Genomic DNA, 11,689 nt, shown 5'->3' on the forward strand with positions numbered 1-11,689 from the left:
CAATGGGACAGACGGTTTTGGAAACCGTGGTCTCAATCATTGGGTCCAACACACGGATTGAAAAACGTTTTTGAAAACAGAGCTATTTGTAAACTCCACTGGAGTGCGAATGATGAGCAACATAGAAGTTTTAAGACCTCCTGAGTTCACCGGAAGTGACAGATCTACAAATGGTTGCTCCAAACTTGAGTTGCAATACCCGGGCAAAAAAACGCAGAAACTGACATAGTGAGCCAGAAATCCAATGAAATGATCCCAGATTCAAGAATGAAGGTGTTTCCAAGCTCCTGAAGTGAAGTGGACACCAAAAGCAAGCAATAGTTGCCTCTACAAGTCAATACGGAGTCTCTGTCATCGAACGGTACAGGGAAAGCTAAAAAAACGACTTTTTCTTTGAAAACACTTAATAGGCTCTCAAAACCACTTCGCAAAGCCAAAGTGACTTTTCCAAAGGTTCCTCCAAGGTCTCTATACACTCGGATGCAAGTAAAGTCACCCACAAAGCTTCCCACAGTGCTTCTTCTTCCTCCTACAGAGCTACTGAGCTTCCAAGCATTCACACACGCTTAGCTAGATCACCCGGGCTCTGATACCAGTTGAGAGTGCTCTCAACAGAAGCAAGAACGGAAGAGGGAGAGAGAGAAACAGAGAGCTACACAAGTTTTGGTGGGTGCAGAACCCCCTAATCTTCTTTTTCATTCATTTATATATGTGTTTAAGTATTGTACATAACCAGGGTAAAGGCATAGTAACCTTGAACCCCCACATGCTAATCTCCCTCTCTAGTACCGACCCATATATCTTAGCCAAAGTATGGCCAATCATAAGAGTATGATAGTTCCCAGTGTGCATGGGATCGCCTGCCTTGTGTATCGGTACTATGGTGGTAGTGCTCCAGGTAGGTGGGAAGCCATGACATACAGCATGATTGAACAATTGTGCTAATATCGGGGTCAAGATCTCTTGCCTATGTGCAAAATGCTCAGTGCGTAGTCCCTCATGATCCGATGATCGTCGGTTATGAAGTCCGAGAAGGGCAACTCGTACATTTTGGGGAGTACACAAATGGCATGTGGTGGGCCTGGGCATAGAGGACATATTAGGTGGTGCCTGGTCTGGGACATCATATAGGAAGCATGCATATGTGTGCTAGACTGGGGGATCTGTGATGGGAATGGGTGACTTCCCTTCTGATAGGAGTCCCCATCTAGTGGTAGGATCTCCTCCACGAAAGGATATGATCACCTCGTCCATTCTACGCATGAGGAAAGCCCGCTTCTTACGCTATGTAACTCGGCGTGATATCCGATGTGCCTCTAGCGGAGTCAAGTGTCCCAATGCTATCTCACGTGTAAGGTGGACTCTCTTCTCTCTGCACTCATCATCAAACCATGGATTTTGGGGCATCTTCCCATTTGAAACACGTGCAGATCGTGTCATGGGAAAGGATCTGGCAGCAACATCCTGTATCACTGATGTGAGTGTCTAATGCATGTGCGAGGTCCATCCCATCCTCAAGTAGTACTGGAAGCTCAGAAGCCAGGTGGTCACGTACACTGGATTAAGAGCACGGTCAAAATGTATCTGGACATGAGCGGGTGGTGGAGGGGCCCTCCTCATGGCTGGTGTGGCGACCGATATGCAAGAATTGAGATATGAGTAGTTAGCTCCAAGTGGAGGAGGTGGCACCATAAAATCATGTATCCGTGGGGCCAATGCTAGTGGGCCGAGCAGGTAGTCTACCGTGCTACTTCCCCCTCCATGTGGGAAACAAGTGAGGCCACCAGATGATGGCCATCTACGAAGACCACCATATATGATCAAGTCATGTATGGCTCCCAGCTCGAGTAAATGTCTCCCATATGTTGTCACTAGTGCTTTTGCCTTTGCTGATTGCCTCATGATCCCCAGCTCTGCTGCATCCATCTTTGGTACTATGAGGGAATCCTCATCGAAATCTAATAGGCCCACCTGTCTGTTCCCAGTTCGTGCATTGAAGTCACGAGGAGGAGAGTGTCCCCATGTCTGGAGAACTCCGTGATATCATCATGAATAATCTCATATGGGCTATGCCCATCAATGGTGACCTCTCGTGCATAAGATGATGTTTCTGGGGAAATTAATGTAGAGAGAGAGAGAGAGAGAGAGAGAGAGAGTAATGTCGCTCACTACAAGTCTATGAGACAATACAAATTCCAAACAGTGACTTACTACATTTGGATAACCAGAGAATCGGGGAAGTGCACAAGGGTAGCTCCTTCCAAATTATTATAAGACATAGCTACATTCTAATGTTATATAAGTGGCCTTTGTAAGATTAGTTTAAGACTAAGTCATTGGGTTTGGATTTCAAGTCCCTAATCAATGCTTGCCCATCTTGAGATACCGCCCATTTGCTTGCCTTGCATGCTTTCTTTACTTTGGTTAGTTCACTATTTCTTTGTTTAAGCTAGGTCAGAGTGAGCTCCTCAAGTATTCAAATCTTTGTACCCTTCAGCTTATGTGTTTGTCTAAGGATCTTAACTCTTACAACCTTCCCTTTGAAGTAGACCTGTGCTTGTGTGCCATTTTCATTGATATTGCTATATCATTATCCTCACATTCAACTTGTGGTACTTCCTCCTTAAGACATATGATTGTCATCAATGCCTTTCTCCTGGTCATCATGAAGGTAGCCATCTTTCAATCTCCCAATGTGCAAGATCATCTTATTTTGTGCTTTAGTTTCCTACTCTTTTAGTTCCATATAGAGATCCACTCTATTGACTTTGTTGTTGCTAACATTAGTAGCCATTTCTTGCTTGATTGAGCTTACTTGATTGGAGATCATATCCTTCATCATGAAGACAAGAGTCGACGCCGGTGGAGATGCATTACCTCCGCATATGAGCTCTACAATAATTTCATGCCTCCCAAATTATTATAAGACATAGCTACATTCATACTTTGTTTTGCTACTCTTTTACTTCCACACAGATACCCGGTCTATTGGTGTTGCTATTAGAATCAAGAGCCATTTTTTCCTGGATTAAGCTCACTTAATTGGTGATCATATCCTTAACCATGGAGATAATTGTCAATGCTCATGAAATGCTTCACATTTGTGTATGACCTCTGAAACAATTTCCTCTTTTTATCACTCTTCTATGAGTCCAAGAACACATCCAGGATTCTCACACTGAGAAACCAAATTAACTAGAGTTTCCACAATAGCAGCAAAACCTGTCATGCTTATGTACTCCGAATAAAAGACTACAACAATCAACTTGCGACAAAAGCAAATATCTAGTACTTTTATCCCAAGGGCTACAAACTAAAGTTTGAGAGTTAGATTTGCTCTCGTGGGTCTAAGATGATCCTTTGTAAGTCTTTGCATAGGAGGTGGGTATCAATAAGGCTACAATGGCCAAGTACAAGAGCTTGTATATGTATCAAGACAACGAATGACCTCATCTTGGGAGACTCCATAATGACCTAAATGCCCCTTTGCTTAACCTAGCCTCTAGGGTGGGCCAAGGGTTCAATACAACCTTGAGTGACCTTAACCCAACTAGTTGTGAATTGAAATGAACTAAACAAAGACGGACAAAATGAGCTAATTGGGGGTGTGCGGTAGCAACCTAGACGAAGGCAAACTTTGAAAGAGCTTTGGAGGCTTTGGTCTTGGCATATATAAGGAAGCTAACCAGGAGTGAGTTTAATAGACAGATAGGAAAGCAAGATGAGATGGGCAAACAGGAGAGCTCTAAGGTAGATGGAACGGGAGAGAGAGAGAGAGAGAGAGAGAGAGAGAGAGAGTTGTGTTAATGTCTTCAAAAGTCCAAAATGGCATGGGAGACAAATGACAAAAACCATATGAGGCACCAAAAGAGAGCCTAACAACTTCTCCACTATTAACTAAAGAGGAAAACAACAAACTGCAATATACATTGTTCCTATGCTATGTAATCTCTCTCTCTCTCTCGTATGGGGAGGGAGAGAGAGAAAAGAAAAAGAAAGATCTATTAACGTCTGCAAAAGACCTCACCAGTTTATGAGACAAAGTACCAACACCAAAAAGTGACTTACTACATCTAGATAGCCAAAGAATCGAGGGGGTGGACAAGGCCAACTCCTCCCGATTTATTATAGAGCATAGCTACATTCTAACACTATCATAAAGTGGTCTTTATAACATCAATTTAAGACTCAAAGTCTGAGAGAGAGATTTTACTTATCGCAGGAACAATCCTAAGGAGCCACAAAAGACTCATCCGATGTCAATCTGAAGATCGAACTCACACAGCCCACAAACAGACTTGCATCACATAGACCAACACACACAGACCAATCACACTCACCAAGTTAAAAACAAAACATTAGATTCGAAATCTTAATCCAGGGATATGCAGGAAACCCAAAACCTTTTTCAGTTGGACCTTTTCACCAGTCATGGACTAGTGTCAAAATACACACATTCCAACCAAACTAATAAAAGTATGAGCACTATTTCAGTGAGTGCATTGCGCTTGCTTGTCAAACCTTACATGCAAAAATGGCAAGCCCTACAAAAGTAAATTGACAGCCCATCTTAAACACATGGGAATACTCTCTCTTTTGCATCCCTGAAACTAAACCGACCTTACATTTGCAGCACTATAGAGAGCAACCTAAGTGACTATATGTCCATCCATTAATCTACAATTTCACCCTCCTCGATTTCACCTTCCTCAATTTCTTCTTCTCTGTAAGGAATACCTTCCCTCACACTCATATCTTCATCTAATGCTGTCTCCGTTTGAGTGGCTGCTGCAGCTTCTGATCTAAGATCCTTCACGATTGTAAAATTACTCATGCAGGCTGGACTCACTACATGTATAACAGGGTACTCAATGATTGTCAAACCTGAAAGTTGAGAGGCAAATGACTCTGAGGGATCTAATTCTACAAAACTTTTCTGTTCACCCTGCATAAAGATCAAGAACCTCTATCAAAATATCTTGCAATGATACAAACCTTTTAACCCCCCTGACAGAACATGATCAACACTTGAAAATCAAAAGACGTTCTCACCGAGCAAGGTTCTTTCACGAGAAGAAATCGCATGCAGTCGACAGGCTCGTTGAGGCCGCCTTTTAATTTACGCTGGGCAGCTGGATTGCAATTACTATCCACCAGCTTGTTTTCAAGCATCTTTGCTGGGCTCAGATTTTCATCTGCACTGGCAGTGGAACTCAATGTGATTCCTTAACATAACTGTCTCCTGCATTTGGCAGGACAGCAGCCTCAATTACAGGCCCTGCCTGGATCTACCCATCAATCCTCAAAATAGCAAGCCATCTTTTCAAAATAGGATCTTAATGTAACTCAATACATTTACAATATTTTCTTCCTTTACCCTTGCTTATTCAAACATGAAGGTGGGTAGTTATCATGTTCTTCTAGCATTCTACAATCATCCCCCTTGCTTTGAAAATATATTGGCTTATTTCTGTCCTGATTCCTTACAAGGATAAAATATCCTTGCTGGTCTATGTACTACATAGTCCCAATGAATGAAAAGATAGCTACAATAAAAAGTAAGAACTCGCCAAGCTTTTGATCTTCTTTTCACATAAACTCTCTTAACTTTTCGATGTTTCAGATGAGATTCATAAGATTTATGTTTTACAAAAAAGGCATAAGCAGGCTTAAAAACCAGGCCCACCAAAAATCTAAAATATCATAAGAGCTGTACATTCGTCAACCAAAGTTTACACAACCTTTTGCCAAAAAATAAAAAAGCAATAGTTACCACCGTAGCCAATTCAAATGCACATAGTCAATACATGTATATATGAGAGGGACAGGGGGGGGGGAGAGAGAGAGAGAGAGAGAGAGAGAGGGCTACCAAGTATTGACAAGCCTTAGATCTATAGAACAGAAAATCCACTCAATTCTCCACAAGATGCACCTGCAACTGCAGAGTATAGACGAATGCATCCTTGCTTTTCTTATTGGGTTCCCTTTTCTTGTTTGCTGTTCAATTTTCCTTTGGTGTTGCATTGAATGCCTGCTGGTCACCATCACCCTCATGCTCTGCCTTGCTTCCTCCTGATCGACAGGGGACCAGGCTCCTTGGAAGTCAACCACCTTGATCTATTCGCCAGTTCTGAGGGTTGTCACTCAGCCGTTGAAGCTCCTTGGCAATTTACTCAGCATGAGACTAGCCAACTGATTGCCATCCACCTTCTGACCTACAATGGTGAATTGACATTTGAACACTACGACTTTGACTACATGATCACGCGCCAGGTCCCCTTCCATCATCTTCAACACTAACAGCTGATTTTGGTGCATTACAATGCGACTGGTATGCCTCAAACGGAAGCATTAAATCTGCAGTCTCTGCCAGTTGAATGTGCGGAATCATTGAATCTGCAGTCGTCACAATGATCATCCGGCGTCTTTGCTAAACAAAAAATAATCTGCTCCCATTCTTTGACGTCATTTGGGACTGCCATCCGGATTACCTTTCCTTGCTACATCCTTCTAGTCCTCCGGTTGCAATTCCCCACAATGCCCATGCAATCATGTGACTCTGAAGCTTGATCTTCCAGATTCCGTTTAGCATGTGTCTAAGAATCTTGATCTTCCAGAATCTCGAGAATCTAAAAAGGGACAGCTTAATCCAACATTCAAACTTCATGTGTCCACAAGAGAGAGCATCAAACCTGGAGCAATAGGCAATAATAGAACTGTCCAAAATATCTCAAAGTATATTGCACAAAACTGAACCAAACACTTCTTACAGAGAAGTCCCAAAAGCGGCAGCAGTCCACTGCCCTTGATGCTCTATTGTGAGCACCTGTACTGCTCCTACTGATGCCCTTGCACTTCTCAGGTTACAGGCTCTTTAGTGAGCTTCAGTGACCTTCTGTAGAGTGAGTTTCTCAGATGGCTACTGGCTGTAGGTGTGCACCACATGATGCTCCACAAGGGTGAGGGGCTGCCTCTGGAATGAACTAATGAACTGCCCCTGGATGGGGCCTTTTATAGGACTGGGCAGCCCTCTAGCTGGCCGACCCAATCAGCAAACCTGCTGACCCAGTCAGGTCTGACCCGACCTGCCACAGACAGGGCCAACCCAGACTGTGCCGATTATGGCCAAATATGCCACGCCACTGGTCACCTTTGTTTGCAGCACTGCAGACTTGAAATATGCCCTCCTCCGGACTGCCAACTGGCAGTCTATATGGATACTGACCTGCTGCAGTCCCTCCTGGCCTATTTAAGGGCCTCTGCAAGTGCCTATTGCTGTCCCTGTACCTACTGTTCCAGACTGCATTTGCTCTGCTGCAGTACCATACCTGCTGTACAGTCCTGGCCTCTGTACCTGCTGCTGCACCAACTGTACCAGCTGCCCAATTGGCTGAAATGTGTGGAGACTTGCATGGCTCATGGTTCACGTGGTTTGTGCACAGTGACTGGTTGACTAGCGCATGAGAAACACTTGGCTCACCCTGGTGAAAAGATTTACGTATGCATGGCAGTTTCTTGAGGATACTCGTGTGCACAGTGGTTAGTTGACTAGCGCATGAGAAACACTTGTCTCACACTCATGAAAAGATCTACATATGCATGGCGGTTTCTTGAGGATACTCGTGGTGGTGCACAGCAGCAATTGAACCTGGATACTTGTGTGCACAGTGATTGGTTGACTAGCGCATGAGAAACACCCTGGTGAAAAGATCTACGTATGCATGGCAGTTTCTCGAGGATAATTGTGGTGGTGAGCAGCAGCACCGAACCTATATATGCTAGCTCAAATGATGGATTTGATCTCTTTGTCCGAGCCTTCGAGGCCCTCTGATTTTTCATGCTGTGTGTCTTCGAGCAGCTGCTCGTGTCTTGACTGTAGGTGTCCATAGTTTAGACAGTCAAATTTACATTTGTCTTTCTTGTCTAAGTTGGGGGCTGTTTTGCCAATACCCTTGCCACACATTGACAACACTTGGCCTTGACGGCATGCCAAAGACATCGATGAGTCTAGCCTTTCAATGATGGTGAGTTGAAGGCAGCTCAATGTGGGCAAATGGTAGTCGCACCAGCACCAATTTGTGTCGCATGTATCCATGCCCAACTACTTGTGGGATGCGTTACACTTTTAGATAAAGGAAGATTCTTTGCCGAAAGGAAAATCATCCTTTAAATACTTTGTGATATACTTTGTCAATCTCCAAGAAGTTAGAAAACTCATTTAATGCTAGCTTGAAGCACATATCAACACCAAGTGTGTGTGCATACACAGGTGGGCGAGAGAGAGAGAGAGAGAGAGAGAGAGAGAGAGAGAGAGAGAGAGAGAGAGCACAGCTAGCTACAAAGCTCCTCTATAATCCATTGTGCATTGTTGTAGCTCTATGCAAGAAACCGCCCCCAATTTTAAAAACTCAATGGAGACTAACTATGAGTAGATGTCAATACTAGAGAACAAGGTGTGCCTAAAATGTGTTGGGTTGATAAAGAGAAATTGTAAAAGCCGTAAGAGCTGCTTCTTAGATTATATTTCTAACGACCTTAGTAGTTCAACATCACCATGCCGTAGATTTTCTTTTGGTTGGCAACAACGCTAGAATCATCCCTCTATTTTATAGACACCAAGATAGAAGTACCAAAGCTCACTACGCAACCCCAGCAAGTTCCAAGCAAGTAAACACTTGATAGGGAGCTCGAAGGACTATGTAGAGATGCTAGTGCTACCCCAACCGTATGGTGGCAAGCACTGTTCACATCCTCTCTACAAGGAGCGGGACACTTACACATACCTAGCACTGCAAATATTTACCTAGCACCTCTAATACCATTTTGTCTAGATCCAAGTAATTACAAGAGCTCTAACATAACAAATGTATACAACCCATCCAATCACAAACACACTCAACTATAGAATATGTTTTTGTATAATACTGACAAAAGCACGTCAAGATATTTAACAGAGACTCTCTCACCTAATTAGCCAATATACCTAGATGAATCCAAGAAGATTCCCAAACTCATCCTCTAAAAACACAACATAGTGCAATTTCAATCTCACGATAGTCACTTATAAGATTAAAAGCCATAAACTCCATCACGCATAGCAAGAACTAGCTACTATGACATCCCCACTCACGTCATCAGCGCCCAACAGTGGGTGTAGACCATAGTATAAAAATATGCTCTCACACATACACATACACACACCCATGCATACTTGAGATCCATTTATACAAAGTCTTCGTATTGAGTTTCTAGCGGCACTCTGGTGGTGGAGGGCAGACTCAGCCATGACGAAGGCTAGCACTAAAGGAGAAGGCTAATTAAAAAGTAGTCCAAAAACTCTTCATTCACGCTACAACTGCTTGTGAAGTCTAAAGGATTTCATTTTAGTCTCTTCCAAATGAGCATCTAAATCTAGCTGATAGGGCAACGCACCATTTAAGATAGAAAGAATTATCGCAATACTAGCAAGCCACAACTTGGACTAAAAATTCACAAGGTGAAATTTGCATGTCCGCTAATACGACAGAAGCATATACCTAGATGAATCCAGGAAGATTCCCTAGTTAGCCAACTCAAATTCTAGCCTAGACATAAAGTAAACCCAAATTAATGGCCTAGTTGTAGGGTTGATGATGGTAGACTATTCTTCTCCAACCACTTTCGTAAGTGGAGACCTTAAAATGCTCCCTTCCTTAGCTAAATTTCAATTTCATCAGACTCTACAAGTTTTGAGTTTACGAGCTCATGCTTTCTTATAGTGGAGATGCCCTTATTTTTCAGCCCCCTCATAATCCAATCTCTATTACATCCTGGCCTTGATGTTTGTCCTATTTACTTAGTAAAATCATCGATCTTCTCTGTGTTACATTCATGGGCCAGCAGCTTGCTGTCCATTGTATGCTACTTCAAAACTTAACCATTCGCACCTTCCCCCTGCTCTGAAAATACCTTGGCCATTCCTAAGGACAAGATATGCTTGCTGATGTATGTACTAAGTAATGCCAATGAACGAAAAAGATAGCTACAATAAAAAGAACTCGTCTTAAGCTTTGCATCTTCTTTTCAAACTCTCTTAACTTTTGTTACGATGTTTACAAAAAGGCATGAACACGCTTGAAAACCAGGCTCACCAACAAAGACAAAAGTCTAAAGCATAAGTAAGAGCAATACATTCCTCGAGCAGAGCTTACACAACCTTTGGCCAAAAAGTCAAAAAGCAATAGTTACCGCCACAAGCCAATTTAAATGCAACATAGTCTCAGAGCACATCAATACATACATACGAGAGGGGCATTGGGGTGAGAGAGAGAGAGAGAGAGAGAGAGAGAGAGAGAGAGAGAGAGAGAGATACCAAGTATCGACAAGCCTCAAATCTGTTGGATGGAAAATCCACTCTATTCTCCACAAGATACACCTGCGCCTGCAGAGTACAGAGTGCAATGAGCAAATCCTAAACCCTAAAAAGAGCATAGAGCTTCTCCACATGAAGGATTAAAGGCAGAACCATGGACATATAAATAGAAGTCTTTCAATTTACTTTCTGCAATACCGACTAGTGTTCTCCATCCTCCTTGTCATGCCCTGTGGCAAATATAAGAGCGTCATCTTCCGCTTCTTTGTCTGGCTTCTCAAAATACTCCAACGACCACTAAGCTCTTGCCTAGTGCGTTCAAAAGGAGTTCTTAGTCTCTTCGCGGAATCGGATTGTCTGAGAACTTCTTCCAGAAAATTGTAATCTGCACGGAACCCACCGAACAAACCATAACGGAAAGGCCGACGAGAACAATCAGAGGTGCCGGTGAGTGAAAGCAAACCTGAGATCAGGTGAGTGTCGTCGAAAGCAGCCAATGGCACGAAAGAGCTTGGGTCACGCTTGCCGGAGCAAGAGGTGCGCAATTTGTGGGCGGTGATGCAAGGCAGGCAACAGGATCGAATGCCACAGGCGGGGCATTTGTACTTGGAAGGGTACTGGGAGCACTCTTGGCAAAGAGGGGTGACTGGCGAGGTGCTGCAGGAGCCGCCATGGCTACTCTCCTCCTCCACCATCGAGTTCGCTAAGTAAATGTTCCTGCCGTCTTGATCATTTTGAGGGCACCATTCTGAGAGACCTTTTGGCCTGCCCTCAGAGTGTGGGAAGGGTATAGTGACGATTGTCCTTCTTTGAAAGGTAAATTCATTTTTGGCCCTTACTTACGGTTCCTCCCCAATTCAAAAGTAACAAGATGAAGTATTTCATTGGGCCTCCCCAATTGCCCTTGGTAGATCTAAGAGCACCTCCCCGCGCCAGCCAGTGGGGCTAGGACTCACAGAATGCTTCCACAGCCCCATGGTGGAAAATGCTGAGACTTGCATTTTTCCTGGCAGTGGACTACTGGTCTGGCTAGGTGGAATTTCCAAATTCTAGCCCTACATTCCACTGCTGGACTAGCTGAACCTGCTAGACCAGCATTTGTCTCTGCAATGCCTAAGCTACAGCCTCCTTGGAAGCTGAAAACGACTTGTTCAATAGGTTGCGGATGGTGGAATAGGTAAAATATCAAGGAATAGGTAGCATGTCTACACGGGGGGATGCGATGCAGCCCATCCAGCAAACAGCCGAGCCAGCAACCTCCCCATTAAGTCCCCAGCGCCAACCTTGACGCGGGGAGTTGCTCTAAGTGGAGGTTCTTCTCTAAGAAGATAAAATTCA

The 11,689-nt window shown here is 43.7% G+C and overlaps 1 protein-coding gene across 2 annotated transcripts; it reads right to left on the reverse strand.

Annotated features, from left to right (window-relative positions):
• Positions 1 to 4,398: 4,398 nt before the first annotated feature.
• On the reverse strand, positions 4,399 to 11,209 carry LOC147896635 (uncharacterized). 2 transcript variants are annotated; one of them, XM_087381481.1, is made up of 5 exons: positions 10,815 to 11,204; positions 10,538 to 10,736; positions 10,352 to 10,420; positions 5,053 to 5,200; positions 4,401 to 4,945 (listed from the first exon to the last, which is right to left on the reverse strand). In XM_087381481.1, exons 1-5 carry the CDS (start codon positions 11,044 to 11,046, stop codon positions 4,673 to 4,675), a joined length of 921 nt encoding a protein of 306 aa, XP_087237607.1. In that variant the 5' UTR covers positions 11,047 to 11,204; the 3' UTR covers positions 4,401 to 4,672. The 2 variants fall into 2 exon arrangements, with proteins under 2 accessions (XP_087237606.1, XP_087237607.1); XM_087381480.1 differs by having other exon boundaries at positions 4,399 to 4,945; positions 10,538 to 11,209.
• Between the last annotated feature and the right edge of the window lie 480 nt (positions 11,210 to 11,689).

Source organism: Dipteris shenzhenensis, chromosome 11 (assembly GCF_047967505.1).
Source record: "Dipteris shenzhenensis isolate YYH24624 ecotype China chromosome 11, Dip_SZ_1.0, whole genome shotgun sequence".
NCBI lineage: Eukaryota > Viridiplantae > Streptophyta > Polypodiopsida > Gleicheniales > Dipteridaceae > Dipteris > Dipteris shenzhenensis.